Consider the following 17,269-nt stretch of genomic DNA (forward strand, 5'->3'; position numbering starts at 1 on the left):
ATGTCTGAACAAATTTGCATCTCATCCGTTTCTGCATTTGTCTTCATAGGGATGACGATGTGGAGACACAGTGTGAAACGATGCAAGAACTCTGCAGCTACCTGCTGGAAATGGTAAGAAGCATTATTCAATATCTATATCATATTGGATGGCAGTGAATGCAACACAAGGGAATGTCGCACGAGTTAGAACCAGTATTGCATGAATCAAAGATGAATGCAATATTATATCCCATGAAATAGAGCCATACAACGCAGTTATTATTATCTGTAACCATTGTTTGTATATATATATGGCATGAACAGTAAAAAACACAATTTCACTTACAATTGTAAGAGTGATGATCCTGGGACAAATATCCACTGTAAGAAAATGGACAGCAAAGTCCATGACCAAAGAGAAAGTGAATGCGAAGTTCAAAATTTGCAAAACATTTTATGCTGACATATTTCGAAGTTTATAGCGCTTCAAATAGTTAAATTGAATGTGTAGTTGTTTATGGTCACATTACAATTGTTCAGCACAAAGGGGCTGTGTTGAAACGGCACACTGAGTTTTCAATGTTGTGGTGTAGGTAAGAGTGAATGTATTTCTTTAGCAATGAAGTTGCCAGCTATTGTGATGTTGTTTCTGTCTCTTGTTGCATGAGCACAGTCCTTATTTCTCTCTTAACACAAGATGTGATACAGAGTGCGATGCATTTCCTCAATTTCTCGGGAACTAGTCAAAGAGTATGTTAGGTGAAAGTTTACCCCTTTTTTTATTTGAAGCTTAGGGGCAACACTTACAGCATCTTCAGTTTCACCACTTTCCAGATGTCTTTAGACAAATTGAGGCATTGCCCGCAGCTGCTGGCTCCTGGCCACAACGTTTTCTGTTTTAGAGCGTTTCTGGTCTAGTTTTCTATGTAGAGCTGATGACAAAGTGTCGGAGATGTTGTATTTCTTGTTGTTACTAACCCGGCTGATGCATAGAGCAAGGCTTCCTTCATTTCTATGACCAGATACCTTACAGATCTCCCTAGATGCAAAACCAGTCTTGTCTAGTATCATAATGCATGTAGCCCTAAGGCAGTGATTTGTGTATACACTCTTGACAAGCTTGCAGTTTTTTAAATCTGCACCATCATAGTGCCAAGTATGTATCTTAACCCAACCCCGCCTGGGACACTTTTTGTGCCATGGTCCCGTGGGTGGTGCGACCACTGTAGGGGTTTGAAAGAATGTGTCAAAGTTAGGGTTGAGCTTTGAGACGTGTTTCTTGAAAGACACAACAGGGCACTTGTCATCCTGTGTTTAGTACATCGTACCACCATCATTTCATGTTGAATGATTATCCTCTTGAGATTTTTTTATTGGTCAATTCGTCTCTAGCGTTAGCAACATATTCATGGCTGTCTGAGTCAACGTTTATTTAGAAATGTTCCCATTTCAAGTTTCATCGGTTTTCACAGCCTCTTCTACAGATGTAGATTCATTAGCTCAAACACTTTGTTTTCTGTAAACCACGTGGAGTAGACTGGTCAAAGATTCCTGACTGGTACATACCATGTTGCAATGTCATTTTCATCAGTTGGTGTGTGGTGTACAGCATCCCCCTTACATAATTTCTTTAGCTGCACAGTTGCTGCTCAGTAGGATACAATTGCGCTGGCAAACTGACTGTCTTTGATGATATCTATAATTTAATGACATCTGCCGTTAATTGTCCAGAATGATGAACCCCATACAAGAGTGAAACATTCATATATATTGCCACATCTTTTGCTTTAGAACGTTTCGGAGTTAACTACAGTGTTGGATGTAGTGGAGACATGAGAGTCATGTGCACAGGCTGAGATGTAATGGCATCTGGCCTTGTGGTAGTACCATCAAACGTTGGTAAAGTGTGGTCTGAGGACGAAGTTTCACAGACGTAGCAGGCACAGTGGTTTCATTATTGGTATTGGCAAAGACACATTCTGATTTATGTTTCATGCCTTCGCTTTGCATTATTCCCTCACAGAGTGATTTTGATGGAGAAACTGCCACCCCGCTGGCACACTTCCTCTGCAATCTGTACAACCAGCAGTTTGTGGGAAACATCCTCCCTGAGGAGATCAATGATGAGTGAGTGGCATAAAAAGGCTCTCACTTTTAGAGCCTCCTTATCAACCCAACCCAAAAGTCAGAGCCCTTTAAGATGTAGAGTTCCTGGTTTAAGATATTGACCCTTTAGTCTATAAGAGCCATTTATTAAGTCTATAAGTCATTGATAAGAGCCTTTCTATGCCCCCCTCAATATTCAAGAGGTTTGGTTTATTAGATCTTCTATATATAGAGCACTTGGGTAAACCCTTTCATTATAAGATCCTGTACATTAAGCCATTAATTTCCATAGCCCTCAGTGTTTACCTTCATTCTCAGAGCTTTTTTCTTTGATCAACCCAATCATTCTCACCTAATGACATTAGTAATCATTGAGAACTTTATGTGTTTTTTTTAAGTCTTGCAACTCTGAAAACATTTGAATCTTTAATTCTTGACAACCTGTGTGTTTTGTTCATGTTTTTTTTTTCTCATTTCAAGGGTAAAAATCATAGTTTCTGCCATAAGTTGAGTTTTTACAATTTTTCCCCCACAGAACAATGGAAGATGCTCTTGGAAAGCCACTCTTTGTTATGTTCAGGTAAGAATTATTCACTTGTTCAGAGAAGAAGCCATTGAAACAGTACATTCACCATGTTTAGTGATAAATTTTTGTAACAGATTGTCCATGTAATACACTGTGACTTGTAACATTTAGGATATTAGAGCAGTCTTTTTTTTTTTAATGAAAATATCTACATCTTAAAAATCCCACAAATGTGAAATATCATATGCAGTTGGATGTTTTGTGACTTGACAAGATGTTTGAGCATTAGAAACTTACTTCGCATTGGCCATGCCTTGATGCTCACAATGCATGTTCAAAATGTTGAAATGAAGTCAAAGGTGAAAACAGACCTTGACTGCTGTGGAAGGATAAAGTTTTATTTGACTTGTGGCATGAAACTCAAAGACAGATACTGATGTCGAAGGAAATGTTGGAAGAAAAGAGGTTCAGATGGCTTGTCCACAAGTCATCCGGTCCTTGTGCTTTGACTACCTGGAGTATTGCAGCATTTAAAGACTTTCCTGTTCTGTTTCCATGTCACCCTTAAACCTCCCAGAAACCTCAGCCAGGACACCGAAGACAACAGCTGTCCGATCCAGCTACTGATTCTCTTCTGCAACATGTATGAGAAGCACCCAAAGCTCGGCTACCTCCTCCTCTTCTTCCTCCATGCCAGGTGGGTACCACCCCTCCACCCCCCTTTCCATGCTCTCTCCTCACACAGCTGGAGGTGCCTGTGTTTTGAATTCTCGATATCACCAATGCCAATGCCCAGTGCCTAGGTGACATGCGCCGAGCAGCGTTTTAGATGCATTATGGGATAGCTCACAGGACAAACTTGCCCCAGTTTTGACTGCACATGCACTCAGATCACGCTCTGTCTTTATCCAGAGGTATTTTTTGTTGAAGATTTCTTTGCTTTCCATCATGTGACCAGCACGCACATTGAAGCCTTGCAGTAGTGAACCATGACTCTAGTGACCGCAAATCAGTAAAACTTAGAAACTTTCAACTCTTTTAAGCTGAAACATAGCCAAGAAAAAAAGGGGTAACAACGGAAAAGCAGACAAATAACTCCATTTAATCGTATGGGAACTGCGAATCGCGTGAGACAACCGGAAGCGAACAAGGGCACCGAGGAATCCCACAGTGCATCTGTGACAGAGCTCTTCAGGATGCGCAGAAATTTTCTGCACATTGGCGATACCGAGAATTACGTTGAATCTTGGTTTCTCTAGCAGGAAGCAAAACTCATGGGGACAAGTCCACTGTGTGTTCAGGTTTTGATTGTAATGACTAAAGTGATAGCAAACCAACAGAACAACAATGCTTCCATTAAAGTCAGGTGGTAATGTGAGAAGGTTTTGAATTTCAATATATTGCAGGTTTTCAAAAGAAATGACATTTTAATTACACATGCCAATTAAGTAAGGAGATGTTGTTGTCACTTCACAAATTTTCCTTTATGAAAATGAAATAGTATCACAAATTACCTGCAAAAAAAAAAAAAAATAATAATAGTAATAAATTTGCGTTGTGCAAAATGCACAGAAATTTCCACACAGCAAGAATGTCCACATTTTATTTGCACATGTGAGTGGAACTTGCAAAATGTCCTAACTTTTTATTTTCCCCCTACCTTTGATAAATGTTGTTATTTTGATATTACTTATTAGTAAGTCAACTTGATTAAAGCTATAGAAGGTCTAATCCTATTTTTGCATGCTCAGGTAAAAATGAAGTATTGCTGCACTAAATATTAAAGAACTGTTGTTTGCACTAGGGTGGAAACATCAGACTGAGGAAAATAATGTTTTTGATATACCCAGTGTTAACTACATGACAAAAATGTGTCTCCTTGTAAATTTTGACTGTCAAGACGTGTATATTCACGATTTAAGTCGTACTGCAAGCACCTGCAGCATTTTGATTATACTGCCAGATTAATTAATTTACAACTGTGCAGTGTTTGATTGCTAGGGATTAAAAAAACAAACAAACAAACTTGTGATTATCAGAGGCTAATGCATGAAAAAATGTGTACTGTCTTTTGTTGAAAGTGAACCATACGATATTAATCTTGATATGAGTGAATTTTCTGTTTTTTTACGTTGACCTCTGACCTCTGCAGTAGTAAAGACGGGGAGAGCAAACTCCATGTGTACGAAGAGCTGTGTAAGAATACAGAGTCCCGGGACTTGGCAGCGTGTCTAGTGAAGGATTTCATGGTATGTTGTGATTATCTACTTGGTATTGACATTACCTTACGTGAATGTCCCCGTATGGAAACACCAGTACCGAGAAATATCTCATCTTCAATCTCATCTCAGGAACCATGATCTGCTGTCAAGAGCAGTTGAAAGCTATAAGCCATTAGATAGGCATGGGAGTTGGTTCTTTTCCCCCACTTTGGCAGAAGTTAAGGTCTATTTGACCTTGCCTGTGATTATGTTTAGGGTTGCGTACCGCTCCCAACTCCAGCAGGACAAGTTAGGATCCATTATTCGCAACTTTTTATTTTATTGCTCCGATTCTGCGGTAAGGGGAGTTACAATTGTATGTTTCGTCAGTGAAATTCATATCAGAAAAAGGTGTATTACAAGAAATTTTAATTGTCTGCCTCCTCTTTGTTAGTTGATGGGTTAAACAGGACTACAGTATGCTGTCGTAATTATATTTTTTGAATGGGGGAATATGCATTCAGTTAGAGCAGACATATTTAGCCATGTTGTGTGTATGTGGTCTAGTAGGAGGAAACTGGTTTTAATTGAAAGTCAAACATTTCACAAGCATGGTACAGAGATCAATAAATCAGTTCCTGGTGAATATCTCTGTAGAAATCATTCCAAGAGCCTCTATGGCCAGAGTGACCTCACCGCTGTTCTGGTGTTTGATAACGTAAAACATAGCTGTGCTCATGTTTCAAATATTTTGTGCTCAGCTGGTGAATAGGCAACATGTTTGTCTTTTGTTGTAGTTAATATCAGAATCTAGAATCAGAATGATAATAATAAAAGAAACTTACATTACAAGTCCAATGATGAAACGAGAAATGGATGAGTTGAGTGAAATACATAAAGGAACGCAAAACTGAAGAGTGGTGAATAATGACACAAGCACACTGTTTCCTTATGCAGGAATGTCAAGAAAATGATGTCAATCTTCTCTGCTACCTAGTGCCTCCCGTCTATACACAGGTAACAATTTCTATTCTGTGCTGTTACACTCTTACTTCTTATACTCTATTCACAACCGAGACATGTCCACAGCTAACCTGAAGTCGTAATATCTGTTCCAAAAAGAAATTTTTTTCTGCTTCCATTATGTTAACCCTAACTAGGCCGGGCTCCTTGACGTTCCGCGCGATGTATCGCTATCACAAAAAATTATTATTAGATTATTTTGGGGTTTTATTGATTAAAATCAAATAATAACATATTTTCTTGTTCGGAACAATGTCGCGGACAAATTTCATCGAAAAAACAATGAAAAACAAAGTCGAAAAAACAAAGAAATACATAAGAAATTCAGAAAACAGTATCATACTTATAATATAATAATGCACAATTTTTTTCTCTTACATTTGCTGAGGACACTTAAAAGAATATTTACACAAAAAATGTGCCTGTTTTGAGGTTTATTTAGTGATTTAAACCAAATTGTCTGATTTCATGCATCATTATGAATAAATTAGCATAATTTAGCATAAATGATAATTTTTTGAAAAATTAACTTCATGGTACTTTAGAATACGTCATAGGCAATGTGTGTGCCCACTCGTCGCGATCGCGCGGTCGACGGCTGAGATCTGGAGGGGGGGGGGCCTGGGAGCCCCCCCCCCCCGGCTATCATAGCCCGACCTAGTTAGGGTTAAGTATTGTAGGTAAATAACTTCAAATAATATCTAGCATCAAATCATAGTATCTTGGTGAGAAATGAGAAATTGGACATTTTCCCGTTGAGTTCATTTCTAGTTTGCTAAACTCTGAAGAATCCAAGAAAATTCTAAGAACCATGACTGAGCATGAACACAGTCTTTACTTTAAATTTGCAAAAAAAAACCACAACAAAATTTAAAACAAAATGTCAAGAAACCCCTCTGGTGTTAGAGGTAAGATGATATACACATGACTGCAGCAAAAATTTATGGTACAGTTTTGATACTAAGTTGTTGTTTTTTTATCTTTCTTTCTCCGGCTTCCTTGTTTTTATTACAGTTTGCTGATAGAGCTATGGGATGCATAGAACTCCTCCACATCATTGTGTCGTGCATAGATTCATCACAGGTTGGTTTATGTCTTCAGCACTGATATTAGTTGAATACTGCAAACGTGGATATTTTTGTGTGACTAATCTGTCGCGCTCAGCTGGGTAAGATGAGTTTCGCGTGTTTTTAATTCCACGGCATCAAGACATCAGGTACTGGAACATATGGCCAGCAAAAATATCTGCGTGCTTTTATTTTCACACTAGCTTCTGGTCGTGCGAAATGTGCAAAATTTCAGCACCGCGAAAATTCCCTCTTGTACAGTACTGCAACACAAACCCAAACTGGAATGCTGTACATTTCCAAACTAAAATGCCAAACAGAACAAAAATTTGTAGATAACTCAGATGCTGTTTGTACAAGTTCAGGCACAAGAGTTTGAAGGCTGGTATTGATCGAAAGGACAATGAGATAATCAAAATACTTGATCTCACTTGATCATCATTTGCATTGTACTGAAATGTAAACATATCAAATGTGTGAGATACATGTTTTATGATTTGAAAGAGGGAACTTGGCTATAAATGACTTTCTGAATTTGCAGATCTAGTGTGCAAAAGAAAAAAAAATGTAGCAAACAATTCAAACTAAAATGTTTTACCTACGTAAATACAAGAAAACAAAAGAGAAGCTAGCAAACAAATGAAATTTCTTGTCTCATCTCGAGGCTGTGCAGAATAGCTGATATTTAAAAACAAAAAAAAAAGAAAGAAAGAAAGAAAAAAGACAGGAATTTAGCATGGAATGGTAAATGGATCACAGACTCTAATATATTTAATATATTTTATTGAACTTAGACTATATCGACTGGGAAAAGTGGGTGGGCAGCATATAGATTGAATGTTAATTAGAAGCTCATCATGCAATTCCTCTAATTTTCCCTCTCTACCCCCACATAGCACTTAATTAGATAGATGAAGCTGTATGATTTGTAGGGCCCATCAGAAAGACCAGCACTAAATTGGAATGATGAAGCTGTATGTTTTGTAGGGCCCATCAGAAAGACCAGCACTAGATTAGAGAGATGAAACTGCATGTTTTCCAGGCAGGGCCTGTCAGGAAAAAAAGAAAAAAGAAAAAGCAGTACTTGATTAAGTAGATGAAGCTGTATGTTTTCTAGGGCATGTCAGGAAAAAAAAATAAAGGTTAAAGGTCTATTACGTGAGCTCTCTGACATTTCATCTTTAATCTGGTGATCTCCCTGTCCACAGTTACAAGGCCTCATCTGTGATATAATGCAAGGCAGCCTTATTGTCTTCAACAAGGACAAAGTGGCAAACTTTTTAGGTGAGTGTTTCACTGCAGCTGAAGGCGGTGATTCCTCTTTCTGTTTTTCGTCATCATTGTAGTAGGGTTTCTTCTTCCATCTCGTTGTTTTTTTCCCTTTGCTGTACTGTAAAACATGATATATTCGCGGCATGAATTTTTCGCGAATTGGAGCCGACGGCCTTTTTTGTGGCATTAAATTTTCGCGAACTGCCACTGGCATTCAATGCATACAGTGTAGAAAAGAAATTTCGCGTGCATTTTAATGTTGCGAATCTTTGCGCTTGCGAAATTCGCAAAATTTGAATGCACGCGAACATTCCTTGTTTTACAGTATTTCTTTAAAATTGCATCTGTAAATGGAAATAGAGGGGAAAAATCAACAGAAGAAGTCTTATTTCTGTGATTTTAGTGCAATGTGAAGTATGTTCGATATTTCCCTGATGGGACTTATTGTGTTTTTGAAATGCACTTTATCTTAGTTGCATTTTGCATCACCAAAGCTGGACACATTGAAAGGACCTTTTGTATACCAGTGAATTTTCACTACTGAAAGGCAAATATACAGAAAGAAATATGTTGTTCCTTATAGACCCATGCCAAACAAGTCTGAAAGAGTTTAATGGAGTCAGTGTGTGATTGGTTCAATTCAGCAGTCAGTTGATCCATTGATCTATTGCCAACTCTCATGGAGTAAACAACTTGTCTGGTCTTGAATGATTAAAAAGGAATTTGCTGCACATGCTGATTTTGAGGTTTTGATATTAAAGCGAGAAGAAGTCTCGAAGAATTTGAGAAACTGTATTGTTTTGGGAAATGTATTCCATGGAAATTTTGATGAATTGCGTTGGCTAAAGCTCAATGATAAGAATGATACTGTTGTAATTTGACAAACCCATTTTCTTGTATTTCAACAGAATCAACGTTAGAGTGGGAGACGTTTGAGCAGTTCTGTGTTTGGCAGCTGCTGCTCGCCCACGATGACATTGAAGTAGAACATCTGGTACCACTCATACCCAAACTCAAATACAAAGGTGAGCTTCAGAGCAGGATGTGACGACTGTCAGTAGATAAGCTGTATAGTTACCGTTCTCATGAGTGTTGTTGACTAATGTTAAGTTGAACACAGAGTAGAGTTTCACTCTAAGCGTTTGCACCATCATAATTGGGCCTCGTCAACAGGAATGCATTCTTGCTCAGTTGGTTCTCCTTACCCTTTCTCTTTCATGTTTTGATAATGAATGTTGTCTCGTGCTTTCATAACGCAGAACATCCTGAGGCCTTGGCCAACATGCTTCTGATGCTAAAACTTGAGAGGTAAGGCACATTTTGTAGGTCTTTCCAGCACTGTAAATTGATGTACATGGTTGACATTCATGCTGGAAGACCATTGCATTGGCGAGAAATATACGTACTGTATAAACAGGTGGACTGAATTGTGAAATGGGCTGAAAAAGTCATGAAGAGAGTATGATGTTAGCCATTCTTTGAAATATAGAATAAAAGATGCAGTCATACTGTTTGTTATTACCTTATGTGGACATACAGTGTAAGTCATGAAGCACCCAATACCCTTTCCATGAAGAAATACCATTTCCCCGTACTGACAATAATAACAATGTTGCTACTTCTACTACTACTCATAATGTTGATTATGATAAGAGATATAAGAATGATGGTAATAATTTTGTTGATGGTGATAACAATGATGATGATCACTATTATTTGTTATGCCAGAAGTAGAAGCATCATCATAGTTATGATTGTACTCATATCAGTATATACATATTTTTGGTATTCCCTTGAAGCTTGCCTTTTGATGCTGTTAGATTAAGATATGCTGCAAAGAAAGTGATTTTGACAATATAGTTTCCATGTAGCACATTTCTTGGACATAATGGAGAGATGTGATATGAAGATTGTATGTGCATTTCTCCCCAGGGCTTCGCAGGAATTCCTGAAGCCGCTGCTGAGCAGGAAGGTGGAGTCCGGAGACCGGCTGACGGCGTCCATCTTGAGCCACTGGGCATCGCAAGACGAGCAGCATCTGGCAGACGCCATCAAAGGCATCATGGTGCGGGCGGCGAACGCTGCCAAGAGGATACGCCAAAGGTGCGTATGCGTAGGCCTGTCCTTGTTAAGTGTTTATGTGTTTCGTTTGATGTTCTTGTGTTTATGTTTAAGTATCATAAAAGCATTCTCCCAATTTTGTTTCATGGTATGTTTAAATGTAATTTGTGCTTTCATGATTATTCTACTCCAGCAGTCCAGCACTGCACTTTCTCGCTTCAGGACACTATTCAAACAGCATACTTTTCAGAAACTGTTATCCCTGACTTAGTAGATTGTTGATACCAAATTTCTTCTTCTCTTCACTTCTCTGATCCTGACATTGCTACTGAATGTATGTACTGCGTGTGCTGTTGGGTGTATTGTTGCGTGTGTGATAAGAACATGGTGTGTGTATAGTGTAGGGCTGGTAAGTTTTTTTGTATTGATTTTTTCTTTTCATTTTGCACAATATGCCATTTAATGACTGTACTTTGTATAATCTTGTTTTGTGCCCAAAGAACAAGCACCAGATTCTTCAAAGGGGTCCTGGCATTAATTTCCTCAACTTGTGCATGTATATATATGCATTGCTTTTGTTTTTATTGTGTACATAATGTATTTATGATCTATTATGTGCTGAATAAAATTGAATTGAATTGAAAAAAATAAATGAAAAAAAAAAATGAATTTGCAGCTGTAGTGGAGTGCTGATCCTAATGAAGTTATTCACATGGAATCCTTTCTTTGTTGTGTTTTCTTTGCATGTCAGTACTGTCATTTTTGTAATCCCACGTGAAGGTATAAGCCATAGATTGTTGAATCCATTTGTATGAATGTAACCTAAACACCATCCATGCATACCAAAGTCCCTGACCAGTGCATAATCAATGAATGTTTGTCACCATATACCCATATAAATAAATGAAAACAGAGAAAAACTGACCAGAAATGAATATAATTTATTATTGGAAAAATGAGCAAAGAAAATGGGATTCCATCGGGATTCAAACCCGAGACCTCCGGATTGCTAGCCCGGTGCTCTACCGACTGAGCTATAGAAAGCCCTAGTTCAGTGTTCGTCCCAGAAACCCTTAATTCTCAATGCTCGGATGGTCAGAAGCTATAGCAGTACGCTTTGTGTGTGACACACACGCACGCACTTGAACCTGGCATAAACCTGAAGGATAATTCAACTTGGGAGTAAATGCGAGGGATCACCGAAGTGATGCAGCTTTTTGAGTACGGTATGTAACAAATGTAAACAGAGAAAAACTGATCAGAAATGAATATAATTCATTATTGGAAAAATGAGCAAAGAAAATGGGATTCCATTTTCTTTGCTCATTTTTCCATATTTCCATATACCCATATACACGTATGATGATGCAGGCTTTTACTTCTGCCTACCACTTTTACTGTTATTGACACTTCGAATTGTAAACACCAGTTTGTGACATATGCTCTAATGTTCATCCAACTCTTTATACTTATATGTTAATTTGTATGATTATTTGTATGTTGATCTTGCACAGACAAACAGCAAAGCAGAACTACCCTACGCCTGCACAGATCTTAGGACACCTCGACGGACTCAGGCATACTTCGGCCAGCAGGCAAACACTGTGTAAGTTGTGACCTTAACTGTGAAAACCTGTCCATCGTCATTCATTATTGCCGCAGTTTTAATTTGCTGATTTAAAGATTTGGTTGATTGAATGCCTATCTACATAGAAGACATTTTAATTTTGTCTTTATTTCCAATGAGGGATAATAAAGAAAGGAAAATTGATCACTGTAATTGATCACTGTATACTGTAGTGTGGTGGTAAGCAATTTGTTAGTTCATTGATCCATTTTGAATTTCTGATACATAACATCTGTTATCACTTTTATTGTGTGAATTTCACCGTAATACAATGCAATGAGAAGGCTGCACACATACTTGTTCTTTTTTGAAGTTTTCATAACATACTATTTGTTTGTATGTGTGCATTTATATCAAAACATTGTGCATGCAGCAAAGATATCAATTTCAGTTTCTCATGAAAGATTCTTAAGAGCTTTTCTTTTTTCAATCTCATTCATCTCGTGTTTCATGTCATATTGCATTTTATTCACAGTTTTTCGCCAAGAGTCGTTATTACAGGGTCTTCAGCAGTTCCAGAATGTGTGCACAGAGAGCCAAAAAACAAAGCAAGTTCCAAGATTTTCATTTTATTTCTTTCGTATAAAGTATTACAAGGTTGTGGATTTATTAATGCCCCATCCAGCTAAGTGCATGTCTGTTGAATTGTGAGTGGAAAGGACAGATTCCAAAGTAATAAACATTGATTCTTGTAATTCAAACCATATACTGAGTTTTTATTCACAGTTGTTTGTGAAAGATCAGTTTGTTAATCCCAAAAGCAGAGCTGACAGGCGATTTTCAATTTCTATGCCTCGGCCACGAAGTGACGCCGGAGGTATTATGTTTTCGGGTTGTTCATCCTTCTGTCCTTCCGTCCATTAGTCCATAATCAATTTTGTGGACAGCGTAACTAAAAAACCATTTGAGGTATCATAACGAAACTTGGCATGTGTATGTAAAGTTGGATGCACATTTTCAAGGTCAAAGGTCTAGGTCAAATGCTCATAATTTCACTATTTATCCCATATCTATGCAATGACTGAAGGTATATTGAAACTTAGTGTATACATGTACTACCCAATAGATATTCTCTAGAGAGAGTTGCAGGCTATACGGTCAAAGGTCAAAGGTTGATTGAAAGTGTTGAAATTTCACTCTTCTCCATATCTCGCAATTGGTTCAGAGAGACAAAAAATTCCAATATTTTGCAGAGGTCATGTCTCAACTATCTTCTACAAATGTAGGAAAAATAATACTCGGGATATTGATACACTTAAAAAAACAACAAAAAAAAAAACAAGTCTTTAACGCCCTCTATCATGATGATGTGGCCATTGCAGGTTCAGCGACCTTTTTGCGCTCGTAGAGGACCTGGAGGATGCGTCAAGAACAACTCGTAGTCGGCTTGCCAGACGGTCGCCGGGGAGCACCAGCCCCAGGGCAAGGAAGAGTCAACCAGTCAACAATGACGATACTTCGTCTTCAGAGGAGGTGAAATGTCTCACTCTTGCACACTACTTTTTAAATGGAATTAGGTTGATAGATTGATAGATTGATGGAGGGATGGATGGATGGATGAGTGGATAGATGAATGAATGGGTGGATGAATACATGAAAACACAAGTATTGAATAAATGAAAATAAATAATGATAGTTCTGAGGATAGGCCTAATTATGAGATTTTGTCATGCACTTGGATTTCTGGAAAGATATTTGAGTTGTAGATGAATGAAATAGATGAATAAGTAGATAGATATATACATTGAATAGATAGAAAGATAGGCAGATAGATAGATGGAGTAATGGATAGATGGATTAATGGATAGATGGATTAATGGATAGATGGATTAATGGATAGATGGATAGATGGATTAATGGATAGATGGATTAATAGATAGATGGATTAATGGATAGATGGATTAATGGATAGATGGATTAATGGATAGATGGATTAATGGATAGATGGATTAATGGATAGATGGATTAATGGATAGATGGATTAATGGATAGATGGATTAATGAATAGATGGATTAATGGATAGATGGATTAATGGATAGATGGATTAACGGATAGATGGATTAACGGATAGATGGATTAACGGATAGATGGATTAATGGATAGATGGATTAATGGATAGATGGATTAATGGATAGATAAATGAAGAGTTTTTAAGATGGATACAAATATACAACTAGAGTATAGTGACAACATATGCCAAGTAGATGTAGCTGTTGTTTTTGCATATATGATTGTGACCAGTGTTATTGTGTTATGAAAAGTATCTGAAACTGTTTAATTCCCTAACTTAGTCTTTTGTTACCTCTCATGTATAGCAAAACTTTCACAGTACTGAATGTGTGATTTCATTTATAGATTGTTTGTCAAAGTTGATTTGAACATGCAGTAGCTTTTTATTTATTTTATTTATTCAGTCTTTTTTCAACAGGGTAGCCCCATCAGTAGGCAAGTACTGTTCTTACAGGGGGCCCTGCACAAACAAACATTACAGTTGACAAGACAGAGACATATACATCAATTACAACACACTGTATGTGGACAGGTACAATTCTTCCACTGAGTCCCCTACATACAGTCACACAATAACTGTACACTGACAATTACACGTTTACTAGTCAAACAAGCGATAATAACATGGTGATGGGCCTATTAAAACTTTCACTGAGAGTGATAAATACCCCCACCCAAAGCGGGAAGAAATGAACCCAACCAGCAACCATCTTATTATATTCTTGCTAATAACAAACTTATGAACATAATAATATGTTACTCAACATAAAATAAGAATACGAATACACTGCCCAATGGCATTCACATATACAGCTGTATATCATATCTCATATCTCTTGTCTAATGCCCAAAATCTGAGACAAATAAATATATCGACAATTTCTGTGTTTGTCAGTGAAAATGCTGTTGCCATGGTAACACAATGTATAACATGAAAAAAAAAATCTACACAACTATGATATCATGAGATCATATCATATCCCAAATTTCAAATCCAATACTCAAAAACTAAAAAAAAAGGCAGTATTATTCTATAATTTTCATTCAAATGATGTTGTTAACATGGCAACGCACTTTTCAACTACATATATAACATAAGAAAAATTCAAACATCTAAATCATATAATGGTCACATATGCCAGATTTCAAACCAAATACTCCACATCCATATTTTTTAACATGATTTTTCATTCAAAATGTACTGTTACCATGGCAACACATTGTGCAACAGTTAACCAGAAAGCCTATCTCATCTAATGACAATGTGAATGACCTTCAAAACAGAGAAAGGAAAAAAAAAAAGAGAGAAAAGAAGAGTAAAGAAAAGAAAAGAAAAGAAAAGAAAAGGAAAGAAAAGAAAAGAAAAGAAAAGAAGAGAAAAACAAAACCTGTCACCACAGCACATACTCTCCGACAACCACCAAAGGTGGGCCTGCACTCCTACAAACATGTACATACCATAGCAAACACATGTGTGTATATAACTTCAAGTCATTACCAAAACAATATTGCTTGTGAAAAAAAAAAGAAAAAACATAATACCAAATTATCAAATGTAATCATGTATATGATAATCACCAATACAGCATGTGGCATAGTGGATAAGACTCCCGACTCCCGAACGGAGGACCGCGAGTTCGAATCCCGCCCAGTGCTTACATCCTTGGACAAGATGTTTTACCCACAATGTCCCTCTCGACCCAGGTGTATAAATGGGTACCTGGCAACGCTAGGGTAATAATAATAGCAGGGCCCTCTGGTAGAGCAGTGGCAACACTGAAGAGGCTACCCTGGGTAAATAAGACCTTATTATTATTATTATTATTATTAATATTGCCGACTTTTCAGAAACTGAGTACAAAATGTTTGCTTTGTTTGAGCATTTCTCACTTCACTTGGAAAACTATTCCAAAGTATTGCACCATCAAAAGAAAATGCCTTTCTGCCACTTTCAGTTTTTACTTTGGGTACAACTAAACCTCTCAATGTGCAATATGAGGCTAATTAGTATTTGGTTGATCTGAGAAATAGGCCCTGATTGAATCCATATCAATGACTTTTGCATCATATTTTATTACTTATATATTATTTGATTTTCTTTTGTCTGTGTGCCTAGGATGATGAGGTGAAGTTTAAGTCAAAACCAGCCAAGAAGAGGAAAAAGGCCTCCGTCACTGGATCAGATAGTGACTGAAGGGAATTCCCAAATTCGCAAAGACTTTTCATCCATCTGAAATTTGTCGAGGACATTCTTGTTCACCAGCATTCCATTGGTGCAGGGATTATTGTGATCCATCCGTGGTCCCAGCGTATCGCTACTGATGGAGCTTGGGTTTTCGCAGCCGGGAAAAAGTATGAGTGAGTCAATCAGAGGAGTGCATGCGGCCAAGAGGCCCGGTGTCCGGACGTCATCAACTTCTTTAAGTTTTCTACTCGAGGACAGAGAAGCCAGTTTGCAGCGGGATCATCGTGCAGCCATTCTTTAATACCCCATGCAGAGCTCCAAAGACTTCCCCTCATCCAGACAATCAGGCACTCCAAGAGAAGGGATGCCGAGCTGGAAACTGTCAGAAACCGTTTCCTGTGTGATTTGGATGACTTCGCTCGGAAGTTGGACAGACAAGATGCCATCCTAGGGTTTCGGGGCCACCATCATCTTCATGATCAATGAACATTTTGCTTTGATTCAGGCACCCACCTTCTACTGTTTGAAATCTCTCAATTTTGTTCTCGCTTGTTTATTCAGTGCCTTTTATGACAGAGGAATAGTGTTGATGTATTTGGTGGGATCCTCGTTGACAGGAGTGATTTCTTTTTCTTTTTCTTTTTAGTGAATTAACATGATCCTCCTCCTCCAGATCTTTTATTTTGCATCAACTGTACCACATAAGGTCTTAATTTGCAATGACGGGGGAAGCTAGAGGTGCCAAGAGAATGCAAACCTCCACCAAGACCAAGGGATCATCACTGGCAGAGTAATGTGTAGGCATCCTTCAAGAAATATTCTGGATCTGGATCATGGTATGGAATACTACCAATTACAATACCGCCTGTTCCTTTTACCACAGTTGGCCTTTCTTGAAAAATTGTATCAAAATCTGTTCTTAACTTCTTCTTTTATTTATTTATTTTATTAATTTATTTTTTTAGTAATGTAGCTATGGGACAAACAAAAAACACATGCTGGCAAAAACAGGATCTCTTTTGTTGATATTAGCCATAGCACCAACCATAAAACCATCATGATCCTGTAACTAGTGAATGCATGACAGGAAGCAGTGAGAGTTCTAACTTCATTTAAAAAAAAAAAAAAGAAAGTTTACAACTTTAATTGCCTCATATAGATACATGTACCTTCCACTGCTGAATGTTCCATACCTGAGGTCATCATTTG

The 17,269-nt window shown here is 37.7% G+C and overlaps 1 protein-coding gene across 1 annotated transcript in view; it reads left to right on the top strand.

Moving 5' to 3' along the window:
- The window catches only part of LOC140230668 (integrator complex subunit 3-like), a 43,158-nt gene extending 26,526 nt beyond the window's left edge, over window positions 1-16,632 (top strand). Inside the window, exons 18-32 of the mRNA XM_072310808.1 lie at window positions 50-113; window positions 2,005-2,108; window positions 2,623-2,667; window positions 3,191-3,310; window positions 4,766-4,862; window positions 5,772-5,831; window positions 6,852-6,920; window positions 8,113-8,188; window positions 9,085-9,201; window positions 9,436-9,484; window positions 10,109-10,279; window positions 11,752-11,843; window positions 12,340-12,412; window positions 13,187-13,337; window positions 15,992-16,632. Coding sequence (XP_072166909.1) covers window positions 50-113; window positions 2,005-2,108; window positions 2,623-2,667; window positions 3,191-3,310; window positions 4,766-4,862; window positions 5,772-5,831; window positions 6,852-6,920; window positions 8,113-8,188; window positions 9,085-9,201; window positions 9,436-9,484; window positions 10,109-10,279; window positions 11,752-11,843; window positions 12,340-12,412; window positions 13,187-13,337; window positions 15,992-16,069 — 1,366 coding nt within the window. The 3' untranslated portion in view covers window positions 16,070-16,632. The remainder of the gene's footprint in view (window positions 1-49; window positions 114-2,004; window positions 2,109-2,622; window positions 2,668-3,190; window positions 3,311-4,765; window positions 4,863-5,771; window positions 5,832-6,851; window positions 6,921-8,112; window positions 8,189-9,084; window positions 9,202-9,435; window positions 9,485-10,108; window positions 10,280-11,751; window positions 11,844-12,339; window positions 12,413-13,186; window positions 13,338-15,991) is intronic.
- The last annotated feature ends 637 nt before the right edge of the window (window positions 16,633-17,269 follow it).

Source organism: Diadema setosum, chromosome 7 (genome assembly GCF_964275005.1).
Source record: "Diadema setosum chromosome 7, eeDiaSeto1, whole genome shotgun sequence".
NCBI lineage: Eukaryota > Metazoa > Echinodermata > Echinoidea > Diadematoida > Diadematidae > Diadema > Diadema setosum.